Source organism: Sus scrofa, chromosome 9, assembly GCF_054392235.1.
Source record: "Sus scrofa isolate SSC_HxYL_T2T_F1_AM1 chromosome 9, Sscrofa_HxYL_maternal_Yorkshire_Landrace_v2.0, whole genome shotgun sequence".
NCBI lineage: Eukaryota > Metazoa > Chordata > Mammalia > Artiodactyla > Suidae > Sus > Sus scrofa.
Genome location: NC_139391.1, coordinates 108,395,617 through 108,423,252, shown reverse-complemented (window position 1 = coordinate 108,423,252; position 27,636 = coordinate 108,395,617). Strand labels below are relative to the sequence as shown.

Genomic DNA, 27,636 nt, shown 5'->3' with positions numbered 1-27,636 from the left:
AAAGAATAAAATACCTAAGAATAAATTTAACCAAGGAGGTTAAAGATCTGCATGCTGAAAACTGTAAGACATTAATGAAAGAAATTTAAGATATAGATAAATGGTAGTATGGATTGGATTGTAATAATTGGTACTGTTATCATGTCCATACTACCCAAAGAAATCTACAGATACAATGCAATCCCTACCAAAATTCCAATGGCATTTTTCTCAAAAATAGAATAAATAATCCTAATATTTGTATGTAACCACAAAAGACTTCAAATAGGCAAAGTAATCTTGAGAAAGAAGAACAAAGTGAGAGGCATCACACTCCTTGATTTGAAACTATACTACAAAGCTATAGTAATCAAAACATAAAAGCAGACAAGTAGATCAATAAAGAACAGAAAAGAGAACCCAGAAATAAACCAATGTATATATGATCAATTAATTTTTGACAAAAGAGCCAAGAATATTTAATGGAGAAAGGACAGTCTCTTCAATAAGTTGTATTTGGAAAATTGGACAGCTACACACTAAAGAAAGAAAAAAACTGGGCCACTATCTTACACCATACATGAAAATTAATTCAAAATGGATCAAAGACTTGAACATCACATCTGAAACCATAAAACTCCTAGAAGGAAACTAGACAATAAGTTCTTGGACATCAGTCTTGACAATGATGTTTTGGATTTGACCCTAAAAGCAAAGGCTATGAAAGCAAAATAATCAACAGGTGGGACCATGTTAAACCAAAAATCTTAGGTACAGCAAAGAAAACTGTCAACAAAATGGAAAGGCAACCTATGGAATGGGAGAAAATATTTACAAATTGTATATCTGATAAGAAGTTAATATCTAAAGTATGTAAAGAACTTATACAACTCAATAGCCAAAAGACCCCAGACAATCTGATTTTAAAAATGGGTAGAGGATCTAAATAGACATTTTACTAAAGAAGACATACAGATGACCAATAGGTACATGAAAATGTGCTAAACATCCCTAATTATCAGGGAAATGCAAGTCCAAACCACAATGAGATATCACCTCACACACGTGAGAGTGACGTATCAAAAAGACAAGAAATAACAGGTATTGGTGAGGATGTGGAGAAAGGGGATCCCTTGTGCACTGTTAGTGGGAATGTAAATTGATGCAGCCATTATGAAAAACTATATGGAAGTTCCTCAAAAAATTAAAAATAGATTCCATGTGATCCCGCAATTTTACTTCTGGGTATCTCTCCAAAGGAAATGAAATTTCTATTGTGAAAAGATAGTTGTACCTTGCTCCATGTTTGTGGCAGCGTTATTTACCATAGCCAAGACTTGGAAACAGTGAAAATGTACATCAGTGCATGACTGGATAAAGAAAATGTGGTATAGACAATGGAATATTTTCAGCCATAAAGAAATTCTCCATTTTGTGACAACATGGATGGACCTTGAAAAGAATCTAATCTCATAGACACAGAGAACAGATTGGTGTTTGTCAGAGATGGGTTTGGGGGATAGGCAAAATGGGTGAAGGTGGTCAAAAGGCACAAACTTTTCACTTATGAGATGAATAAGTTCTGGGGATGTAATGTATAGCATGATGATTGTGCTTAATAGTACTGTAGTTTAAATTGGAAAGTCTCTAAGAGAGTAGATCTTAAAAGTTCTCATCACAAGAAAAAAGAATTGTAATTATGTGAGGAGATGGATGTTAACACACAGTGATCATTTTGCAGCATATACATGTATCAAATTGTTATGTTATACACCTAATACAATGGCATGTGGCAATTATATCTTAATAAAACTGGAAAATAAAAAAAATAAGTTGAAATAAGAAAAGCTATAGTTCTTATCTTTAATTGTGCCTGAGGAAAAACATATTTAATTGAAAGAAGATTTAGTAATAAGTGAGATGCAGAAATGTCAAAAGGATCCCCCTAGTTACTTTCATGGGTGTTAGAAATAGAATTTATGTAATATTACTTGTTATGTCTAATTTTTTTTTCTTTATACAAGTAAATTACTAGCCCTGGTCATGGTGCAATCATTTTTTAGAAAGAGAAATTTCACAAAGGAAGTAGTCAAAGTAGAGAGAAGGTGAATGACATACAGGAAGTAAAATTAGCTGTGAATGACAGAAGGCATGAGAAAAAAGAGAGTGACATTGTGTGGTATGTAACATTGTGATGGGAGGATTTTGGAAGCTTAGTTTTTGACACCAGCCCCAAGTGACATGGTCAGCCCTGGAGATGTAGGAAAGTTGATTTGTAAAAGAAGGAGAAGAGCTGCCCAGTGGGTGACCCAAATCAGATGAAGTGGACAAATGGCTACAAGTTCAGGACATTCAAAAAGTTCATATCTCCTGGGTGCATCTATAAGCACGCACAACAAAAAATAATTTGACTTACTTCACTCAGTATGAGAGTCTCTAGTTCCATCCATGTTGCCGCAAATGGCATTATTTTGTTCTTTTTTACGCTTGAGTAGTATTCCATTGTGTATATATACCATAGCTTCCTAATCCAATCATCTGTTGATGGACGTTTGGGTTGTCTCCATGTCTTGGCTATGAGTGGGATGGATTGGGAGCTTGGGGATAATAGATGCAGACTATTTCCTTGGGAATGGATAAGCAATGAGATCCTACTGTGTAGCACTGGGAACTATGTCTAGTCACTTATGATGGAGCATGATAGTGTGAGAACAAAGAATCTATACAACTATGTGTAACTGGGTCACCATGCTGTACAGTAGAAAATTGACAGAACACTGTAAACCAGCTATAATGGAAAAAAAATCATATATAAAAAATAATAATAATTTGTATATTTTATGAGAAGCAAGAGTTGCCTAGGGGGTAATCCAAGGCTAAAAGGACCCTAAACGCCTGTTTATCTCATAATGCAAATTAAATACAATTCACATGCAGTAAGAGGTAGGAAATAGTACTGTGGCTCTATTAACAATCAAAGAAAATCAGTAAGTTTTCATTATATAGTCATTATGTAATAAATAAGCAGAACTGAATGATGAGTGAAATGTGTTTTAAGATATACAAGAGGAGCTGTAAAGTAGTTTGTTCAGGGACATCTAGGTTATAAGAACCATCAGGAATCAACGGTAATGTGTAGTAATGGGTAACACAAAAAGCTCCTTACTGACATGGAGAAACCCCTTCAGACCTCATGCTTGCACAAACCTGACGTGCATCTGTGGGGACTTTCAAGCCCAAGGCCAGATCTAATACACATTTAGCAAGCAGTAGGCCGAATATTTTTTAATAAGACTTACCTCTTCTTTGCCACATTTTTGGTTTTTTTTTTTTTTAAAATAGGAATGTATATTTTCAGTGGTTAAGACTCAAAAGAGTCTTTTCTACATGCAGATCTTTATTTCTTCGGACCAGTCTCATGAAAATAGTCAAGGTGGTTGCTTTATATATCAGTATATGAGGAATGTGTTATTGGTGAACTTTGACAAAGGAGATGTTGGGTTTGTGTTCCGCTGAAATTTTGAACAACCTTGATCCTTTAGGTTATAAGGAAAACACAGTCATGACTATCCCTTTATAAAATGAATCTGCTCATAGAATAAAAATAATACAAAGTAAATTTCTTTAGAATTTTTCTTCCATTGAACATCCAGATATAATTTACTTAGAAATTTTGCCAGTTTAAATAGTTTATTAGTAAATCTAGAGTGTTCTTTTCACAAAGACTAATAAAAAGTACCAGAGGAGTTCCCATCGTGGCGCAGTGGTTAACGAATCCGACTAGGAACCACGGGGTTGCGGGTTCAATCCCTGCCCTTGCTCAGTGGGTTAACGATCCGGCGTTGCCGTGAGCTGTGGTGTAGGTCGCAGACGCGGCTCGGATCCCGCGTTGCTGTGGCTCTGGCGTAGGCCGGTGGCTACAGCTCCGATTAGACCCCTAGCCTGGGAACCTCCATATGCCGCGGGAGCGGCCCAAGAAATAGCAACAGCAACAACAACAACAAAAGACAAAAAAAAAAAAAAAAAAAAGTACCAGAAATCCGCTCAAATTGTGATGCTGAAGGAAGTCAGTTGGGGTAAACTGGCCCGCAAGAGCCACTTCAACCACTATTTCACAGTAATTCGGATGCTCAGCAGATAGGTAAGGTAATTGCATTGAGTGACAAACTGAAAAGTCATTGCTATTTTCAACAGTGGTGGGGAAAACAAAGTATTTTCAGATTTCAAGGTTATCAGCGCCTCTATAAAATTGGTAATGTAATTGAATACATCCCCAAATACTTTATAAATTACTTTCTAAAATAAGTATTGTTGGAGTTCCCACTTGGCTCAGTGGTAATGAACCCAACTAGTAACCATGAGGGTGCAGGTTCGATCCCTGGCCTCACTTGGTGTGTTAAGGATCTGGTATTGCCATGAGCTGTGGTATAGGTCACAGACATGGCTCGGATCCTATGTTGCTGTGCTCCATATGTCACAGGTGCAGCCCTATAAAAAGCAAAAAATAAAAATAGAATAAAATAAATACTATTTATTAGGCTTTCTCAACATGAGGATTTCATTACCATGCAATTTTTCATTTGTTGATGGATGAGTTTATACGTTCAACAGTTTATTGACTGTTTATAGGCACTGTATGTGCTGTAGGTATAGCACTTAGTACTGCAGTTGAATATAGAAAAGCCCTTTATTTGCAGAGCTTACATTCTGGAGGAGAAGAACAAAAGTGAACAAGAAAACAAATTTGTAGTAATGTTTCAGATAGTAGTAATTGCTGAGGATAAAGGAAGGGGATGTTGGATAGCATAAGCGCAAGTGAGACTATTTTTGGTAAGATGTTTAGGGAAGCCCTCCTGGGAGTGTAGAGACTAGAATAATAAAGGAAAAAGTGGGAGTTCCCATTGTGGCTCAGTGGGTTAAGAACCCAACTAGTATCTATGAGGATGTGGGTTCAATCCCTGGCTTCGCTCAGTGGTTTAAGGATCTGGCATTGCCATGAGTTGTGGTGTAGGTCGCAGATGCAGCTCAAATCTGGTGTTGGTGTGGCTGTTTCATAGGCCTACAGTTACAGCTCCAATTTGAGCCCTAGCCCAGGAAATTCCATATACCGTGGGTATGGCCCTAAAAAGAAAAAGAAAGAAGGGAGGGAAAAAGAGAGGTAGGAAGGAAAGAAAGAAAGAAACAGAGATGTGAAAAGTGTGAAAGGAAACATTACAGACAGGAAGAACAGCAAGATCGAAGGTCCTGAGGCAGGCAAGGAATTGGATTATGGTAGGGCCTTAGAGAGCGACAGAGATTTTGTGTATTATTCTAAGTGTTATGGGAATCCAGTAAATAATTTGAAGGGAGTAATTAATCATATTTTTAATCTGATTGTAGTTGTGGTATAAGCATAGATAGATGGTGGGGGGTAATAGGAGAAGCAGTAGAAGGAGCTCAGCTCAAAGACCTATAGTATCATCCACGTGTCTTATAATGGTGTTAGCAGTAGGTTGATGGCAGGAGAGGAATGGGCCACTTGAAAATATATATTGGAGAACAAAGACTTAGTCCCCACTAAAGGAGAGATTAAAATGGCCATGTTCCCAGATTCATGTCCTACTGGTGTCCAGAGAGTTGACTTTTGAGTTATTTATTTCTCCAAAGTTAGATTTCCTGAAAATCTCCCTTTGCACTAAGTGGCTAAGTGAGATTTCAGAAGTAAGAGAACGCACCACTGAACAAATTTAACAAGAGAAATCTGTATTTCATGGTCTAGATGCAAGGTATGTCTGTTTTGTTGAAACAAATTCAATAGGCTGACATAGTTACTTTCTATGGACAGTGTTCACAAAGCTCCATGGTGGGCCCTGGGTAGCCTGACCCACCTTTCATTCAATCCACGCCAACCACATTGTTCTTCCTTCTCTAATCCAACAAGCAAAACTCTTTCCTCTCCCAGCACCTTTGCATTGCCTCTGACTCTTCCTGGGAAGTTCTTTCCTTAGTCACAATGCCAGGCCTCCAAGGTTTCCAGGGCACTGGAAAAAAAATCCAAGGGCTAGGAAAATGAATATTGTCTCAAAAATGTGATAAGAAAGTTAGAAAGTTACAAAAATTAATAAAATTTAACTAAAGATCTACAAAACACAACATGTGTAAACTCCATTAATTGCTAAATTTAAATATTCATGAGATTTCATGCTATTGGAAATAATTTTTTTGGTCAGAGTCCTAAGTATGCTGAAAAATCACAGCCAAATGTATTTTCCATGCATAAGTCACCAAATAAAATTTAAAGGCAAAATTGTAAATCTGTTTGAAGGTTTTTGCAACAAAAAATATATATATGTAATATGGGATCTGGGTGCATTTAATATGTTTGCTATGAGGTTTGATGGAGTTTCCAAAATTCAAAATATCAAAGTCCTGTAAAAGTCTTAGAATGGCGTACTTACATACTCACTAAATTAGTATGCACCATATGGCTGCACGTGGTTGGAAGGCTAAAGAGAGAATTTCAAGCTTTTTCTCTCTTGCCTCACCTCTTCTCTCCATGCTAAACATTTTGAGTCAGGGCTCTCAGGCCTGACAGTGTGGGCTGGTGTGTTCTTCCTAAAAGGAAGTGAGATGCAAGAGGAAGTAGGAAGAAGCTGACAGAGACCATGGGAGTGTGTGGAAAAGGCAAGTCCTAATTCTTAGTGTAAAAGTGGACTGGGCAAGTTCACCTCAACCAAAATAGATTCTGGAGATAATATGGATGCAAAGTAATAAGAGGAGCAAGGAAGTTCTGGAAATCCAAAAATCCAGGATAAGTTGAAGTTATTAACAGACATGGAAGAGGCTGGCAACAGCTAAAGCTTCTCTGATTTCTCTCTTTGCACCGTAAGAGGCGGGAAGTACTGTTGGAGAAAAAGCCCCTGACAGTTGTGTTCTCACACACCCTCGGGTGTGAGGCACCACAAGAGTTGAGAGAGGGTGTTTTCCCCCCAGTCTGGGTCTCCCCACTCTCTGACAGCCTCTCCCCTTTCTGGCCCTGAGTCTCCCCTGCTTCTCTCCTTCTCCTTTTGGGGACCGAAGCCCAGACTGACTCCCCTCTGACTTTGACCCGGCAGACATTCCCCTTTTTCTGCCACAGTTTACTCATTTCCTAAAAATGTTGTGAGGTGGGCAAAATGAAGATTCGGCTGAGACGTGACAGAAATCTTTGAAACCATTATCTTACCAACAAATTTCTATGACCTTTAATAATGTCTATAAACTTTAAAACTAGATTTTTTTAAGTTGTTGGAATTAGCTGCTGGCAACTAGACTTTGGGAGCTGGTTCCACAGGAGAAAAAGGTGGGTGACTGGGCTGCAGATGGACCTCTGGAACCCTAACAAAGAGTCTCTCTGTAGCTCCCGACAGAGTCACTGGTCCACCGCCCATCTGGCAGCAGTATCCCTGTAGGTGCAGGCAACCAGGTTAGAAAGAGCCAGTGGTGCTTGTTGTGGTCACAGCCACTATATATAGACAGCCTGAACCTCTAACCCAGGTGACACATTCCCCTCTAGTTCTGTCTCTCACACATAAAATTATCTGATCCTTGAGAGAAAGCTGCTACTAAACACCCAATTTTTTGCTGAATTTTGCTTGTCCAGAGGCTGCTTTCTGTAAAAGCTGAATAAACAGCAGCCAAGCAGCTTGATATAAGCATTATGTAGCTTAAAATGAAAAGCTAGTCCTGGCTAGAAGAACCATGTGTAAATTTCCAAACTGAGAAAATGGAAATGAGAATGAAAGAAGCTGAAGAATATAAACTGTGTACTTTGAATAGGAATAGTGAAAATAAGCAAAACAAAAAAAGGTTCCAAAAACAAAAGTATAAAAAGGCCTGAAATATATACTGAAAAACTCATGTATTCCAAAATATCTTCTATGGCCAATTCAGTCTAAGAAAACAAATAAGGGAATTCAATCTAACAAGAAAATAACAAGATAATTTCTAAGGTCTAGCCGCTTAGATATCCATAAAGGGGAGTTCCTTTTGTGCCTCAGCGGTTAACAAACTCGACTAGGATCCATGAGGTTGTAGGTTCAATCCCTGGCCTTGCTCAGTGGGTTAAGTATCTGGTGTTGCCATGAGCTGTGGTGTAGGTTGCAGACGGGGCTCAGATCCTGCATTGCTGTGGTTGTGGCATAGGCTGGCAGCTACAGCTCTGATTCGACCCCTAGCCTGGAAACCTCCATATGCGATAAGTGTGGCCCTGAAAAGACAAAAAAAGAAAGAAAGAAAGAAAGAAAGACACCCCCCCCAAAAAAAGAAATCCGTAAAGGTTTTGAAAACAAAGTATTGAATAAATGCATGACAAAATGCATGATGTGTAGAAATTTCAAATTTGTTTGAAGCTATAGACCAAATGAAGTAAGTAAAAAAGATTGTCATAAAATAAATTTGTATCCGGAAATTTACATAGAGAATTCCTCCAATTGAGAATCTGGTTGAGAGAAAGTCGTCAGGAAAACAAGGAGAAAATTAATAAATCAGTATATCATATAATACAATATGTTAAGCCCACATGTTTGATATAACCCTGTCTCCAAAATCCTCATTGAAGTGATGGAGCCAGTGTAGCAGAGAAAATGCTGTACGATTCTTGGAAGTTGAAATTTGAATGAGCTTCTGGAGGAAGTGGTATTAGAGGAAAGTGTGTGGAGAAGAAAGTGTGTGGGTGAGAGTGAAGTGAACAAAAGGTGAATAGCCCCCCATACCTCTCCCCACCGAACTCTCCTGGGCTGAAGCTGGGGCTTGAGATGAGAAACATGGGTGATGTCAGGAGGGATAGACATCCATAGAAAGATGAAAAGTCAGCCCCCCACACAACACATACACAGAATGGTGAACATAATGCAAACTCTGCGGGAATCACAAAGAGAGAATTACAGCAACTGTAATTCCAAGTGTGGCTTTAATATTTTGCTTGGGTCCTTGATGGACCAAGCAAACAAAAAATAAGCGAGGACCTAGACAGATGTATGGGAGGTAACTGATAAGGACGATTTAATAGATAAAGAAAAAAATTACACCCTTCAAATGAAAAGTACATACCCTTTCACATGTCCATTGAACATCTGCAAAAAATGATAATGAGCTAGGGTTCGAGGCTATCATAATAGAAACTGGTAAAGCATGACACCAAAAGCAGGACCTACTAGGGTCACATCTTCCAGCACTTGAAATTTTTAAACTTGTATTTAGTAAGGGTAAGGGGGTGACCTTTCTGAAAATAAAACGTGACAAGAAATTGGTAGCAGGGGCTGTTTATGACAACATATATGACAGACTGCATATTCCAGATGTGTGAAGAACTTGTACAAATGAGTAAGGAAAATATAATTTTCCTTATTTTCCCAATTTTTAAATGGGTAAAGTACATGAAAAGACTCCTCACATCCTAAAAAGCTACAAATAGCCAATGACTAGTTAACATGTTATGTTCTCTAGTAATCAAAGAAAAGTAGATTAAAAGACTATGCATAGAGTAACTTTGCATAACTAAAAAGAAAAATGTAGCTAAAATGAAAAACTTTCTCAGAGTTCAGTATTGATGTGTAATCAGAATTGGCAGTTCTGTTACTGTTAATGTTTTTAAGTGTAACTTGGTATAACCTTTTTGGCGAGCAACCTAGCAATAAGGGCTAACTTTTAAATTTTCCTTTGACCAAGCAATTCTGCTTCTAGGGACTTATCTTAAGAAAATAATTGGACAAGTGCACAAAGACATACAGGGATGCATATTATAGAAGCATTGCTTATAATAGCGAAAAACCTCCTCTAAAGATTTCCATAATTGGAGACTGGCTTTAAGACACAAGTCTTACTATATTTACTGTATTTATAGTTTTACTATACTTACTATATTTTTTCCATATAGAAAGATAGCAATGAAATAGTTGTAGAAAGAAAAAGTGATCAGGACTATTACAGTTCTAATTTTTTTTAAGAGAAGCGAATGTGTATGTGTGTATATTTGTGTGTGTAAATGTAAGAAAGTCTGGAAGTATTCACACCAAAATGTTAGCAGTGTTCATCTCTGCATAGTAGAATTGTAAATTATTAGTTTTTAAAAACTGCTTCTCTTAGTGTCAGATTTTTCCAATAATTATGTAAAGTTTATATAACCACTGAAATAATATGGTTGTTTCTCTTTTAAGAAACATTATAAAAACAACAAATGAGGAGTTCCTGTCATAGCACAGTGGTTGAATCCAACTAGGCACCATGAGGTTGCGGGTTCGATCCCTGGCCTTGCTCAGTGGGTTAAGGATCCTGCGTTGCCATGAGCTGTGGTGTAGGTTGCAGATGCGGATCAGATCCCAAGTTGCTGTGGCTCTGGCGTGGGCCGGTGGCTACAGCTCCGATTAGCCCCTTAGCCTGGGAACCAACCTCCATATGCCACAAGAGCAGCCCAAGAAATGGCAAAAAAAAAAAAAAAAAATAGACAAAAACAAAAAAACAAACAAACAAAACAAATGAGTTGAAATGCCACTTTTAAATGCACAATATCAAGTTTTTCTGTCAGCTCTAGTAAACATTTCTTTGATGATTGCAAAAATAAACCCCTCCCTCAAAAAAGATGATATTAGAGGGGCTTAAGTTCATTCACATGTCCTTCTGCAGAGGACTAACTTCTGAGCAGTATCAGACCAAGACCAGCTTTTTGTTGATCTTTTTCTCTGAAAATGAATTCTGCAGAGCTGGGCTTTTCCATGTAGTTCTTGAAAATGATAGAATCATGCTTAGGTTTCTAAGAAATGTAAATATTGGTGCAGTGACTTCTCTTGTGGCCCATTAGTAGTGACACTTCCACTATGGTTTCTTGCTTACTGAACTGTTCTGAAACAGATGGCCCCTTGGTCAAAAACGGCTCAGTCCCTAGGTGATTTGGCTGTTTTACATGAATTGGCGTTTAAGGAACTTTGTAGCCTGAGTATTCCCCAACTTCCTTGAATGATATGTATCTCCCATTTATGTGAAAGAGCTTTTCTTCTGGAGATGGGAACAAGGCTCTGGGGAAGTGCAGAAAGAGCAATTCCTAAAAAAAAAAAAAAAAAAAAAAAAAAAAAAAAAAAAAAGAAAGAGCAATTCCTCTAAGTGAGGATAACCTCAAAACCTTATCTGTGTTCATTACAGCATTTAAGTAACTGCAGTTTTGGAAAATTCACCTTCTCTCCAGTTGAGAGACTCGCTAATGAGCTCATTTTATTTAACATTCTTTGCACACCTTTGACAGGCATGACGTAGTGGAAAGGACATCAAAGTAGACATCAGAAGGCCTAGATTCTAGCTTTTTAGTGACTGTGTGGCCCTGCGGGCCAGCAGGTCAGCCTCTCAGCTTTCCTTTTCTATAACGCAATGGTAAGGATCTCTGATGTCTCCCAAGTGGTCTTGACTCAAACGTCAAATGAAATATTCCATTTCATTTGGAAATGTTGGAAAACCGCAATATCCTGCACACCGATACCCCCTGCTTTCTGAGGTGCACCAGGCTCTGAATGGTTTTAGGGGGATGCAGAGATGAACAAGATGTGCCTCTTCCTACAGAGAGGCTTTCACCCTGGTCAGGAAAGCAGATCCTCAGGAATACATGAGATTTAAAAAGGAAGGGGCGGGGGCAAAGGCCTCTACTATGAACCAAGATACAGTGATGGAGAATTGAGTGACATTACGTGCCATTCACTTACCAGGGTCGTAACAGAGAGCCTACTAGCCTTCTTGAGGGTGGAAATGAAAAGGCACAGGGAGGTAAGCTTGTCCTAATGGAAAGAGTTATCCCCATTCTCTCATTAAATCTTATCATTAGATGCAGGAATTTTTTTATTGTTCCTTTACTTTTGAATAAAGCTAAGCAAATCATCATGAATAAAGCGAAGCCTCCCATTCCCCATGCTTTATGTCTCCAGAATTTCTCCCCAAAATGCTGATGTGGACTATTTTTTTCCTGTTTCTGTGATTGCAACAGAGAAGTTCAGCTTCATTTTGCCTTTATAAACATATCGTGACTTAGGCAAGCAGCAAAGAGGAGCAGTTTTATAAATTAAAGGGCCGTAGACTATGAAGTTCTTGACCCTAAAACTCCAGCTCTGTATGAACATCAGAGTAGTCAGGAGGAAAAAGCCAAACCTGATCTCACTGGCCGTCAGCTCGTCTTAAATAAAACATACAATGAGGAAAACGTGTCCAAAGACTGATCAAGATTTTAAGGCACAAGATGCCTGTGCTTTTCGTGGATTATTTTGCTTTAGATTAACACATCAGGAGAGATAGCACTTAGTACCATGAAGTATGGCAGGTGTATCAGAAATGCATTCAGCTCTGGGTTACCACAACAACCAGAAAAGACTGACTGTGACATAAACAAAAGTGAGGAGGTTTATTTGTCATTCGTAACAAGCACTCCTAGGCTTGACAGTCCAGGGTTGGTAAGCAGCTTAACAAGACCATCAGGGACCCATGCTCTCTCCATCTTTCTACTCCACCATCTCAGTAGAGAGAGTTTCAACTGTGTGTTTGTTCTCCTTATTGTTATAGGATGGCTGCTGCCCCAATAGGAAGAGGCAAAAGGGCATGGCAGCCAAGTACATCCATCTCTTTTAAAAATTTATATTAGGAGTTCCCGTCGTGGCGCAGTGGTTAACGAATCCGACTAGGAACCATGAGGTTGCGGGTTCGATCCCTGCGCTTGCTCAGTGGGTTAACGATCCGGCGTTGCCGTGAGCTGTGGTGTAGGTTGCAGACGCGGCTCGGATCCCGCGTTGCTGTGGCTCTGGCGTAGGCCGGTGGCTACAGCTCCGATTCAACCCCTAGCCTGGGAACCTCCATATGCCGCGGGAGCGGCCCAAGAAATAGCAACAACAAAAGACAAAAAAGAGAAAAAAAAAATTTATATTAAAGCTGAGTGAGTATATCCAGCTAGCATCTTTCACTTACATCCCTTTGGTGAGAACTTATGATGGTCATGGACACCCCCAGACCAGTCACTAGAAGATGACTGGGGAGAGAGGAGCTGTGGACAGCAGCTGCAACAGCCTACCCAACAATATCTGCCCGCAACTTCTGGAGGAACAGATATCCATGCTAAATAAGAATTTTATTGTCACTGTTTGTCTTTTTTTAAGCCTCTTAACTTGACCTTTTTTAAACTTTTTTCTCTTTTTTAAAAAAATATAGTTGATTTTCTATGTTCTATCAACTACAATATCTATCAATATCAATCAATTCTATGTTCTATCAATGTGTATGTGTATATATATATATCCTTCATCATGTTCCATCACAAGAGATTAGCATAGTTCCCTGTGCTCTACAGTAGGATCTCATTGTTTATCCACTCCAAATGCTATAGTTTGCATCTACTAACCCCAAACTCCCAGTCCACCCCACTCTGTCCCTCTCCCCCTTGGCAACCACAAGTCTGTTCTCCAAGTCTGTGAGTTTGTTTCTTTTCTGTAGATAGGTTCATTTGTGTCGTATGTTAGATTCCATATATAAGTTATATCATATGACATTTGTCCTTCTCTTTCTGACTTACTTCACTTAGTAAAATTGAGAATCTCTAGTTCCATCCATGGTGCTGCAAATGGCATTATTTTGTTCTAGTCTCTTCAGCAAATGGTGGTGGGAAAACTGGACAGCAGCATGTCAATCAATGAAATTAGAACACACCCTCACACCATCCACAAAAATAAACTCAAAATGGCTTAAAGACAAACATAAGACAAGACAGCCGAAAACTCCTAGAAGAGTACGTACACAAAACATTTTCTGACATTAACCACGCAAATGTTTTCTGAGGTCATTCTTCCAAAGCAATAGAAATAAAAACAAAAATTAATCAATGGGACCTAATCAAACTTACAAGCTTTTGCAGAGCAAATGAAACCATTAAAAAAAAAAAAAAAAAAAAAAGACAATCTATAGAATGGGAGAAAATAGTTTCAAACGATGCAACCAACAAGGGCTTAATCTCCAAAATATACAGACAACGCATGCAACTCAACAGCAAAAAAAAAAAAAAAAAAACCAAACAACCCAACTGAAAAAATGGGCAGAAGACCTGAATAGATATTTCTCCAAAAAAGACATACAGAGGACCAATAAGCACATGAAAAAATGCTCAGCATCCCTGATTGTTAGAGAAATGCAAATCAAAACTGCAATGAGGTACCACTTCACACCAGTCAGAATGGCCATCATTAATAAGTCCACAAATAACAAATGCTGGAGAGGGTGTGGAGAAAAGGGAACCCTCCTCCACTGTTGGTAGGAATGTAAATTGGTACACCCACTAGGGAAAACAGTATGGAGGTACCTCAGAAAACTTAATATAGAACTACCATATGATCCAGTAATCCCCTTCCTGGGCATATATCCAGACAAAACTTTCATTGAAAAAACACATGAAGCCCTATGTTCATAGCAGCATTACTCACAATAGCCAAGACATGGAAATAACCTAAATGTCCATTGACAGATGAATGGATTAAGATGTCGTATATATACACAATGGAATACTACTCAGCCTTAACTTGTCCTTTTATATACTTTTTGTCTTATTTGTTGGCATCATTGTACCTTTAAAAGCTATCATTTTAAGGATGCCTCACACACTTCCTGGATGTGAATACTTCTCTCCAAACAAGCTCATGGTTAATTTGTAACCATGAAAAAGTTAGGTGCAGGCACTACTTGCAAAATGCAGCACTTCTTTCTGTTTCTCTGTAGCATTGCCAGGACACTAAACCATCTCAGAAGGGAGGAACTTAAAAGGAGTTGATTGTGAAAATAATCTTAAATTGTTTCAGAAACGCTGGATGGAGAAAGACTATGCATAACATGAGTGAGAAAGTTTTAGTACCTCTGTGGCTTGCAGACCTTTCAACCCATGTTGCTGCCACATACTGTGTGATTTTTTTTTTCCCCAGATGCTGGGGGGTATATATGCCCTGCCTTTAAAATAAACAGTTAAAAATGAAGCCAAGTCAACTGTTTCTGATTACCTTTTTCATAAAAAGTAGTAGAAAGAGCATTAAACCCTGGAAACTAAAAGCAGCATTCATTTCTCACAGGGAGAAACATTTGTGATTTTTATTATTATTATTATTATTATTTTGCCTATTTAAAAGACTCTAGAATTTACGTAGATGAGTTTGTACCAATGCAGCTTACTCGTATTCTTGTTCTATGTTGGTTCCTTTTGTAACACTGCTAAAAAAAATTGCATCCTACAGCTTCATATTTTCTAGACTTCATCCTTTAATGCCCTAATAATACACAGTAGCAATCATGGTTTTGTACGTCTACATCAGAGCATCATTGTATAGTAACTGAAAATTAATGATTTTTAAATTAACTACAAATGAAAATTATTCACAATGGCAGTGTTTTTTTCTCCCTCGTAGCGTAATAGAAGGACAAAGAGATAGCGTTTGGTTAAGAGGTTTTGGAGTCAGGCAAAGCTGATTTCTCATCGAGTTTCTACCATTTACTGCCCCCATCTCCTCATTTGTTCGCTAGAGGTCATTGTTCCTTCTTCACAGAGTAATTTTGTAAAGATGGAACTAAGGAATATAGTGTGGGTATTGTGCTTAGCACAGTCTTAGGATATAGGCCTAACTCAACAACTGGTGGGCATCTTTATCAATAACAACAAACATGGAGTAGCTGGATTTGTAAGCCCAGCAGTACTGAATATAACTTTCCCCTTCCTTGTATGAACCATATGCTAAGACAGATATTGGGCACTTATATTTTGCTCTTTCATTTGTTGTCCAAATGCAAAAACTTAATTTAAAATTTAAACAGTAACTAGTCATTGCCAAGAAAAAGCTTCTTACATTTTATAGCCTGGAGCCCAAGCCCATGGCGATCTTCTATATGCACAATATTCCATCTTTAAATAATATCTTAATCCTTACAAGAAGCAAGTCAGAGTAGTTATTTCTTATTTTGCTGATTCAGCAAAGGAGAATTAAGAAAAAATATTAAATGCCTCAAAGATTTCCTGCAATATTGCATCAACTCCTTTGTCTGAGCCACCTTGTCATTGAAGGGTGGAACTTGACTACTTCAGAATTGTAGTACTAAGTGCTGTGGCAGACAAACCCCCGTGTGGTTGGCCCTGGAAATATTTACACTGACGCATGTTAACTACAGTGAAATGTGTCCATATTTTAATCTCCTCTGATAGGTTATAAATTCCTTGAGCAGTTTTCTATAAAAAAGTAATTGTGCCTGCCTTCAGTTTACAATCACATAGTGCTCAGTTGAGACCCAGTAAAACATGGGAATTTCACTGACTTTAGGTACCACTATTAAAACTATATCATGTACAGCAGAAGTCACACAACATTGTAAATCATCTATATTTAAAAAAAATTTTTTTAACTATGTTATGATGATTTCAGTATTTAGTGGCTAAGCATTAAAGACTATTTGGAAAGTAGGAAAAATGAAGTTTTAAACTGTCCAGTTTCTACCACCAAACACAGCCTTTGCAGACATTCTGCCAAATTTCCTTCATGCATCATTTTGTGGGTTTTTAAACCTTTTGTCATATACATGTAAATTTGATTATATTACCTTCATAAATATTTGAAATATGGACAGTCTGTCAAGTGGCTACACCATTTTCCCTGTGGTTTGACATCTCAAATGGTTCCCAATTACTACCCTAAGTAAACCTACAATATTCATCATATTTTATAAAGTTGGTTTTGAATTTAGGACTGTTTTATTAGGATAGATTCCAAGAAGTCATATTAATGAGTCAAAGTGTTTATACTCATGAACAATATATGAGTGAGTACCCATTTTGACAAGTCAAGGTGTTAACTTTAAAAATACATTGCTTCTTTGATAGACATTGTTTCAAATTGCCTCTTTTTTTAAAATATTAACAGAAACTCATTCTAGAACTTGGCAAGGCTTAAAGAAGTAAAATGAAACTATTTTGGTGTGAGATAGGAAAAGAAGGGTTTGATTTTTTTTCCCTACTATGTTGCTGTTTTTAGCTTTCTGATTTCGACCTCTGTCTTCCAGTTTTACAGGAGATTCTAAACTTGCCTCCAGTATGCGCTATGTGGAAACACAGTCAATGCAGATAGGAGCATCCTACATGATTCAGTTCAGTTTGGTGATGGGCTGTGGCCGGAAATACACTCCACACATGGACAACCAGGTGAAACTGGAGTATTCCACCAACCACGGCCTGACCTGGCACCTCGTCCAAGAAGTAAGTCTGTCTGCTCTGAAGCTTGTGATAAATAGCCTTCCCCTTTTTATATAGGAAGCAAAGAATTACAATGCTAAAAGTTTAGGTTTGGTTGAAAAAGAACAATGTTATTTGCAATTTAGAATTGACACTGTCACCAATGGCCTACCATGAGGCCACATTCTGCCCTATCAGATACTAAAGGGCAATTAAAAATAAGAAAGAAATGAGAATAACTTTAGGACTAGATCTACTAGGATGGTGTTTCAACATTCTTATCTCTACCTCCATTTATCTATAAATGTCTCCTTCTTTCCCTGTGGCATGTCTTCAACTATCCTTTGTTAAGTCTCTTCAACTGTAGGGTGATCATATTAAGAATATGGTAGCTCTTGCCTTAAAAAACAAAAAAGAAATAACCTAATTCCAGTTTCTTGGAATAAAATGTACTTCTTTATATATACATACTGGTGATCTGATATTGCAATAAATGCATAAACACCATAGTGAATAGGAAAATTTCACCAAATGCCAGTATGATGCTAACAGGTCCTAATCTATTTTCTGTTTTTGCGTGTGAGAATTGGAAAACATTTAATTCCATTGTGGCATCTCATTTCAGTTGTTTTCCAAATATTTTAGCTTCGCAGAAGGAAAAATTATGGATTGCACCCATATTGCAAATGGTTAAGATTATAACATTAGACTTCTAAGGACTTTTACACTTGTGCGAGTCAGCATTTCACCCCTGGAGGAACTAAGAACCTCAGTTTCATTTTTGTCTGATTCTCTTTTAGGAATGCCTTCCAAGTATGCCGAGTTGTCAGGAATTCACATCAGCAAGTATTTACCATGCCAGTGAGTTCACACAGTGGAGAAGAGTCATAGTACTTCTTCCCCAGAAAACTTGGTAAGAGATGACATCTGTAGATATGGCTGTCACTTTAACTTTTACTATCTCTTTTAGCATGACAAAGATGAAGAAGAGTTAAGCATGAGATGGCAGGCAGGATACATTCTTTTTTTTTTCACCTTCAAAAGATCTTTCTTTTTTTCATTTAATTTGTTTAATGGTATTGGAGTATAGTTGACTTATGATATTGTGTTAGTTTCAGAAATACAGCAAAGTTAATCAGTTTTATATATATATGTATATATGTATGTATATATATGTTTATATATATGTATATACATATACATGTATATATGTATGTATATATGTGTGTGTATATATTTATGATATGTGTGTGTGTATACACACACACATACATATATTCATTCTTTTTCAGATTATTTTCCTGTATAGGTTATTATAGAATATTGAATCAGTTCCTGATCTTTCTTTTATACTGAGTATATTAGAAAAATAGAACTAATGAAAACTTGATTTCCAAACTGCCCTAGCTTTTTCTCACTTCTCCTTTGGCCTCAACTTTTGTTTTTATGAGAAAATTCTATGAGCCAGTTCCTTTGGGTTTGACCTATAAAAGAGAATGATACAGAAATCTAAAAAGTCTATGTCAAGACAGTTTGGATTGCAGGGCTGTCTTCTTGCTGCAAATCCCTACTTTTTCTTTTAAAAGCTTAATAGACACTCTTTTTCTTTATTCACAATCTTTCAGTAACAATGAAAATCATCCCCCAGGAAGCAGTAGCCTCAGTAACTAGGGAGAAAGTTAAACATTTGATAGTATGAAAGAGAAAAGCACATTTTTTTCCCCAAAATATGACATCGTTGCATGTTAGACTGATCTCTCTGAGGCCTGTGTGAGGAACAGATTGTAGGATAAAGAATGAAGACAGGGAGACCAGATGGAACATGATGGAGGATAAAGTGAGAAAAAGAATGTATCCACACACACTCACACATATATGTGTGTGTGTATATATATATATGTCTAACTGGGTCACTTTGCTGTACAGCAGAAATGGACAGAACATTGTAAAGCAACTATAATAAGAAAAAAAAATCTTTAAAAAAGACAGGGAGACCAGTTAGGGGCAGGGGCCCCAGGCATTAGATGTTTAGGTGGCTTGGCGTATGATTGTAACGGACATGGCAAGAGCCGTCTTTTCCGAAATATGATCAAATAGGACTCATTGATGGACCAGATGGGGGCTGTGGTAGAAATGGCAGAATCGAAAGCAATTTCTGAATTCTGGGCCTGGGAAAATTGTTGGCTGGGAGTACCACTGAACAAAATGGGAGACACTAGAGGCGTGGATCTAGGGCAGAGAATTCAGGATCATAATGCTGCGTATGTTTTGTGATGTGAAGTTTGTAATACTTAATCTGTTTAAGCAGAAATATCAAGAAGCCAATTGGACTTAGGAATCTGCGGCTCAGAAAAGAGGCATGGGTGGAAAAGTTAAATACTATGAGTACTATTTAGACGCTGGGACAGGATGAGCTCACCCAAGGAAGAACCTGTGACTAGAAAGTAGAAGACCTGAGTTCTCAATATTTCTTTGTCAATGATTAACTACACTCTTTAACCATTCACAACCTCTTCAAACTGATTCCTTACATATGTGATGAAGAGTTTTAACTAAATGATCTTAAAAGTCCATCATAGTTCTGAAAAATTCAAAGATTTTGTGATTTGTGTAGCAGAGAAAGTATAAAAGAGACAAAAATTATATTTTGCTGTGGTATCTGCCTCCCAAGACCCCTTTTGTAAAGAAAATCACTAAATCAACCCTTCTCGGACTATTTTATATAAGAGTTAGGCTCTACACGAAAACAAGTGGTTAGGTAACAACCTAGAATTATTATTATACCTCCTTTAGTTGAAAATTGAATTACTGCATTATAGAAGAATGCCTCCTTGATTATTTTTAAGGATTCATCATTATGTCAATTGGAACAAAATGCTTGAAATTTGATTTCCACAGATTTTCTATATCCAACTGTGAGCCATTTCCTGGATACTCTATTAACGCTTTGAATAACAAGTTACTACTTTCTCTGAAATCATACTTTTTTTATATCTACTCCTGGGAATATAATCAAGACTTTTATTTAATTTCAATGATATTCTAAGCATATCTGTTAAAATTATAAAAAAGTGACACATCAGACAATTGAAATACTGGTCATACTTGTTGCAAAGCTACTGAGGGTTTTTTCCCTCCATTATTTCACCATTAAGTATATTACCTTCATTATTTAAAAAATACTAATTTTTATTTATTGACATGTGGGGTACAATTTCAAAATTATGATGGTAAGATAGCACTGATCCTGTATTTTAGAGCTGTCCTTTCATTCCCAGAAATGTTTTAAGTTATTATTCTTAATGTAGTTTAGGCAATATCCAAAAAGTATTGTCCTTTATCAAAAAAACCTTTGCAGGTTATTTTACACTCAAATTGTATATTGCATTATTATTTCTTGGCTTAAGAGATAGTATCACCGAAGTTCCTGTCATGGCTCAGCAGAAACAAATCTGACTAGTATCCATGAGGACACAGATTCGATCCCTGGCCTCACTCAGTGCGGTAAGGATCCGGCATTGCTGAAAGCTGTGGTGTAGGTCACAGACATGGCTCGGATCCCGCATTACTGTGGCTGTGGCGTAGGCCAGCGGCTACAGCTCCAATTCGACCCCTAGCCCGGGAACCTCTATATGCCACAGGTGTGGTCCTAAAAATACGTAGTATCACCAAGTTGAAAGTTTTAATATAATAAGAAAAGGTCAGATTTTCATCAATGTTCATTAGCCACTTGAGAGGAAATACATTGGTTCTTAAACCCTTTAGTTTTAACACAGTGCCTGTCACGCTATTAGGATGCTCATTAAATGTTAAGAAATTAAATAGAATTTCGATTCCTTGTGTCTGGATAAACTAAAGAGATGTTTCACTGCAAGCTATCTCTTTTTACAAACTGAAAAAAATCTACTAGATTATTCCTCTGACCACTTGCCTTTAAGTACATGTAGGTAAATAATTGAATTCTGCTTTTCCAAATTTCCTTCAAAGTCTTGGGTAAAGAAAGTAAAAATATTTCTTACAATTGAACAAGCCAATAGGGTGTTTATTTTAATATATCTACTCACTAATACGTAAACTAAACATTATTGCTATAGCATTTCAAAAAAAAAAATTAGTGTTCCATTGGTTATTATCATTGTTTGGGGGTTTATAATGCTTATAAACACTATTATAAGGATAAAGTACATTTATTGTCTTTGGAATTCTTGATTACTGTATTATATGCATTTCAGATTTTCGCCAATGGCATGTTTACCCCAAGCATTGTGGGAAAAAGGAAAGTATAGTTTGAAGTGGTGTTCTATTTGGCAAATCTTTCTTATGCTGTTTCGATTTAAGCATGTGCAACTATAAATGGACCGCAGACAAGCAAATGTGGTCTGCATTGTCAAAGATCTGTTAACTTTGGAAAGTATGCTAGATGAAACAACTTAGAGTAGAAATATTGAATGTGTATACACCTGCTCAAAGAAATTATATTGTATATGAACTGAACATTTGTTACCCAGTGAAAATTAATTTTGTTTTTATGAGAGACATTTACATAAGAACAGGGCCTAATGAGACCCAAGCAGCTGTCGGTTGCTGACTTCATAAACAAATCAACACCTAATGACTGAATGAGTTTCACAATAATAGGGTAAATGTAATTACAGTAACTCTGAAGGTGGAAAATACAATTTAGCCTTCATTTACCTTGATTCCTCAGGTTACCTAACTATCGCGAGATGACTCAAATGCTGTTTTATTTCAGTCTAGAAGTTTATAAGGGGGAAAAAAATCAAATCACGAAAAGACTGCCAAGTTTCATTGCCTTCAAAAGTTTGGATTTTAAATGCAGGTCAACTTCATTTCATGATCCATACTGCTGGGGTGCCACTTCCAGACTCAATCTGAAGTGCACAGGGTTTTCCTCCTAAGAATGCCTTTGAGAGAGAGAAACAGAGACAGGGAGAAAGAGGAAGAGAGTGAGAGAGAAAGAGAAAATTGGCAAATTAAGTATTTGTATTGAGGGCGATATTTCGCAGTGATGCAGCTGCAAATCAGTGAGATCACACCTTGTGTTCTCACATGTGACCAGCTGGAGATTGCGCACACGCCTAATTTTTTTCCTCACTAAAAACGAAGCCAATATTCAGCCTCTTTTGCTTTCTCTTCTGTTAATTAATATCAGCACATGAAACCATGGATTGTCGTCTCAAATGGAATAACTCCCTTTAAGCTTTTTATCTTAAGTATCTTTTCAAGGGTTCACAGAAGCGCATGAGGATTAATTAGAAAAAGAATTTGGAATGTGTTTACATGTAACTATTTAGGAGAATAAATAAACTGGGAAATCTAAGTCAGGTTTCTGAAACCCTCCAACCTCATTTTAGTGTTTGAAATATCAAAACTTCAAAATAATGCATGCCGTGGGTTTCATGTAGGCATGTGACTATAAAGAAAATAAAATCCCCTCAATCCACAAAGCATCAGTGCAATCATTCAATTTTTGAGCTGGAAGGGATCTTAGAAATCAGTGTGCCCAATCCCTTTATTTGAGAGGTGAGGAACTGAAGCCCCCGAGGGCTTCAATTTCTCACTAAAGGTCACACAGCTGATCCATTATAGAGCCAGGGTCCAAGGGTATCGGGTCCCCTGACTCCTAGCACATTTTTCACCCCATTACCTACAGAAATCAGAAACAGACTGCCTTTTCCTGTCCTGTCCATTCAATCATTGGCTTATTTTTTTTTTAGCAGACTTTTTTTGTGTGCTTGCTTTTTTCTGTTCCCGGGCAAACTGCTGAGACACAAAGCTATCCTTGTCCCCCAAGGAGCTCTCAGTCTAGACATCTGTGGCCCTAGACTTGACTCAGATTATCATCAGTCTTGAAAGAACATAGTCCTTCCTCCTTTTCATGACACTGGTGAATGAGTCTTTGTTTTCGGTAGGACTCTACACTCTAAGTACCTGATTTTACAGTATGTGTTTCTAAAATCCATTTCTTTATTTATTTTCATAGGGTACTGTTGATTTAGAGTGTTGAGTCAATTTCTGCTGTACAGCAGAGTGACCCAGTCATACATGTACTTACATTCTTTTTGTCATTATCGTCCATCATGGTCTATCCTAAGAGACTGGACATAGTTGCCTGTGCTGTACAGTAGGACCTCATTGCTTATCTATTCTGAAGGTGATAGTTTGCACCACTTCTTCCTCCTTCCCCTGTAGCAACCACAAATCTGTTGTCTATATCCGTGAGTCTGTTTCTGTTTTGTAGGTAGGTTCCTTAGTGCCATATTTCTTAAGGGGACTGTAACAATCATGATAGCTGTTAGATTACAAATATAAACTGTTGGGAGTTCCCGTCGTGGTACAGTGGTTAACGAATCTGACTAGGAACCATGAGGTTGCAGGTTCGATCCCTGGCCTTGCTCAGTGGATTAAGGATCCAGCGTTGCCATGAGCTGTGGTGTAGGTCACAGATGTGGCTCGGATCCTGCATTGCTGTGGCTCTGGCGAAGGCCAGGGCTACAGCTCTGATTAGACCCTTAGCCTGGGACCCTCCATATGCCGCAGGAGCGGCCCTAGAAAAGGCAAAAAGACACACACACACAAAAATGTATATATATATATAAACTGTTACCATGGAAGAGGTGCATCTGTGTCATTGTATGTACCACAAACAGCACTGATAGGCTGCAAACCTGTGTCTACTTGATTCACCTCAGCAAATCCTGGAATTACCCTACTAGGAATAAAAAGGCAACCTATTAGCCACAGATCATTAGTAAAATAAACAGTAACGGCTTAGTCTGGATTTTAACAGTCTGTTATGTACTTAGGGAGTATTTAATATGTGGGTAATTGATGTAGTAGACTTTCACAGATCATTCAGAGCCATTAAGATCAAGTGTATCTGTAGATAGTGTAATTGGGGAGGATTTAATCATGGGACTGAGCATGCACATTCATTCTGTAAATTCTTTTTGGTTTTATTTTGTTTTGCTTTGTACTTGAACCAAAAAGAATTGATTGTGGATCCGTGAAAGTTCCTAAAGATGAAAAATATGTGATTTTAAAAGAATGGAAACCTTCTTGGCATTGCTTTCAAAATATTCTCTTTTTAGACTTTATATTTGATTGAGAAGAACCAAGGTCCCAGGTGTTTCTCTATGTGTAATGGATTGCTTAAGTTTTTAATCTCCACTTAACATCAGCTTGTCTGTGAAACCCAAGCAAGTTAACGTTTCAGAAATAATAAGCAGAATTTAGCACCATTATGTTCTTACTTGTAATACAGTACATTGCAGCATGTCCCCTCAACCCTAAAACAGTACCTCCAAGTGAAACTATTTGTTTTAAATTGAGAGCTAACAGGAAGTCTTCCAATAACCTCTGATTCATTTATTGTAAGAAAGTGCATTACTCTAAATTAAACACCTCACATTTTCATCTGTGAGAGACAGTTTAATATAAATTTTTATTTTTCAAAAATATTCTTTCTTTTCCCAGCATCAAATGCCTATGTAACAACAAAAATCTGATATTGTGCTTTCCTTTAAAATGTCACAAATTAAGAATGAGATATACAGAAAACACGGAGATTTCCTTTTCACTTTCCTTCATAATGGAATTGTTGAATCAGACAGTAATTGAGTAGAAACGCAACTGCTAAAGAATGATTGGGAAAAAAAAAAAAAGAAAAAAATTTAAAAAAAAAAGAGGGGGAAAAACTGTAATTGCAATGTATACATGTAAGGATAACCTGACCCCGTTCTGTGTCTGTAGGACCCCACATCAGTTAAAATATTGTTTTTATTACTCTGCCTTGTTTCTAGGTCCAGTGCCACCCGCTTCCGTTGGAGTCAGAGCTACTACACGGCCCAGGACGAGTGGGCATTAGACAGTATCTATATTGGGCAGCAGTGCCCAAACATGTGCAGAGGGCATGGCTCGTGCGATCGTGGTGTGTGCAGGTACCTGCATCAGAAAGCGGGGTTGGCTCTCCGCGCCTCAGCATGTGTGTTTCTAGGGACCCCCCAGCAGCCATCCTCAGAGTTCTAGGGATTGATTAATAAATAAAGAAACGGCCAAAGGAAAACCATCCTCCTTTCTGTAGCCTTATTTTAGATGTAAAAGATATCATTGCCTTGCAATAGGCATCCAGCCATATTTTCAAAACTTCAAAATATAGCTTCAACACAAGGCCTCCTGGGCTTAAGTTTCAGACTTTATTAATTAACCCCAAAGTCCTCTTTGGTAGTTAATGGAGCCTTGCTATTGTTTCCCCCTCCTTCCCCTGACAGCCTCAAAGCACTAGTCAAACAGCTGCTGCACGCTTTCGCACACCCCTTCGCCAGAAGCTCAAGGTTGTGTACACAGGGAGGTGGTGATTATCGCTAATGAGGATGAGATAGGAACACACTCGAATACTTAAAGTCTCTAAAAGAGACATAATTTAATCAGAACGAGGAAATGTAAAACGCGGCCACCGTCACGTGTTGTTTGAGCTGACAGGTATTTATATGTGACCTTTAAAGACTGTAGGAAGATCTCATGGTCCTTCCCCTCCTCCCCCACCGCACGTGTGCACACATGCCCACGTCTCACTTCACCACTCCTTGAACCCTGTTTGCTACCGTGATAGCACTATTTCTTTTAAGAAAGGATTCTGTCCTTTTTTAAACCTTTGTGAAAAAATGAAGGTTGTTACCACCATATACACAGATTAACACAACAGAGAAAAATCTAGTGTAGATGCTAATCCCTGAGCAAAAGTGAGACCTGGGCAGCGTGGCAGAGCACATGGCTATGGCATTCACACACGAGTCCATCACTTGTTCACCCGGCCCTCCTGTCTCATAGGTGTGACCGGGGATTCCAAGGCACTGAATGCCACCCGGAAGCTGCCCTTCCTTCCACCATCATGTCGGACTTCGAGAACCCGAATGCTTGGGAGTCTGACTGGCAAGAAGTTATTGGAGGAGAAATTGTAAAACCGGAAGAAGGGTGTGGGGTCATCTCTTCTGGATCATCTCTGTATTTCAGCAAGGTATGACTAAGAACAGGGAGTCGGAGTTCCCACTGTGGCTCAGCTGGTTAAGACCTGACATTGTCTCTGTGAGGATGCAGGTTTGATCCCTGGCCTCACTCAGTGGGTTAAGGATCCGCATTGCCACAAGCTGCAGTGTAGGTCACAGATGCGACTTAGATCTGGTGTTGCTGTGGGGCTGTGGCATAGGCTGGCAGCTGAAGCTCCAATTTGACCCCTATCCCAGGAACTTCCATATGCCACGGGTACAACCATAAAAAGAAAAAGGAAAAAAAGAACTGGGAGTAAGTGGTCAGGGCAGTGGCTTTTTCAACATGTGATGCATGTATGGGGCGATTGAACTCAGAAGGTACAAACATGACACAGTTTTGTTTTTCCCCACATTCCTTGCTTTTGACTGGGCTTTGTCAAATCCTATGCCTTAACTCCATTTGGGAAACACTTATAATTTTATGCTTGGCTTTGGCTACTACGAATCCAGGTTAGGCCGATTTATAATTCATGCCCCTCTTGTAGCTAATTTATAGCCCATTGCTCTCCTTTCCTCCAGTGCCAGCCAGGCCTTTGTCTTGGGGGGGCCTTAGAGTGGGATAGGGTCTTAGCCTCTTCTCATCCAGCCCAGGGAGGGTGCATGAGCTAATGGGCCTATGGGTGAGGGGGTGAGTGGTTCTGGGAGCTGGTGGAGCTTAGAATTTACCAAACAGCAACTCTGGAGCCAGACTGTCTGTTTCAGTCCGATTCTGCCCCTTCCTAGCTATGTCACTTTGAGCAGATTCCCTAACCTCTGTATGACGTGGCTTCCTTATTTGTAAGGAGTAAATACCTCATTAGAGTTATTATGCATATTGAATGAGTTGGAACTCATAGATGGCATTTCTATGAGTATTTACTAAATTTGTCAATCCATTAATCCCAAAAATGTGGTTGGAGGAAGGAGGAATAATGCTGAGGGGTGAGGTGCAGTGGGGTGCACAGTCATTCCTACGGACTAACCAGCTGTCCATTGACAGAAGACGTCTAGGGCCCCATTTCAGCTCAGTTTGGTGGCTGCTGGTGGCCATGACTCATGTGGGACTGACATGGTCAACTTGGGCTACCATAACAAAATACCGTAAATTGGGTGTTTTTCTCACAGTTCTGAAAGCTAGGAAGTCCAAGATCCAGGCACTGGTAGATTCATGTCTGGTGAGAGCCTGCTTCCTCGTTCGATGATGGCTGTCATCTCATTGCATGTGCACTTGGTCGAGAGAGCAGAGAGGAAAAAAAGCAGACCCTGTTTCTCTCCTAAGCCTATCATGAGGGTTCCACTCTCATAACTCAATTACCTGCCTGAGGCCCCACCTCCTAACACCACCCCCTTAGGAATTAGGCTTTCAACATCTGAATTTGG

At 38.4% G+C, this 27,636-nt stretch overlaps 1 protein-coding gene across 6 annotated transcripts in view; it reads left to right on the top strand.

Moving 5' to 3' along the window:
* RELN (reelin) overlaps window positions 1-27,636 on the top strand; it is a 499,001-nt gene that overhangs the window by 349,576 nt on the left and 121,789 nt on the right. For all 6 annotated transcript variants that reach the window (XM_084977353.1, XM_084977355.1, XM_084977351.1 and 3 more), the window contains exons 21-24: window positions 17,041-17,233; window positions 18,010-18,122; window positions 25,033-25,170; window positions 26,060-26,246. In XM_084977353.1, the coding sequence (XP_084833479.1) occupies window positions 17,041-17,233; window positions 18,010-18,122; window positions 25,033-25,170; window positions 26,060-26,246 (631 nt within the window). The remainder of the gene's footprint in view (window positions 1-17,040; window positions 17,234-18,009; window positions 18,123-25,032; window positions 25,171-26,059; window positions 26,247-27,636) is intronic.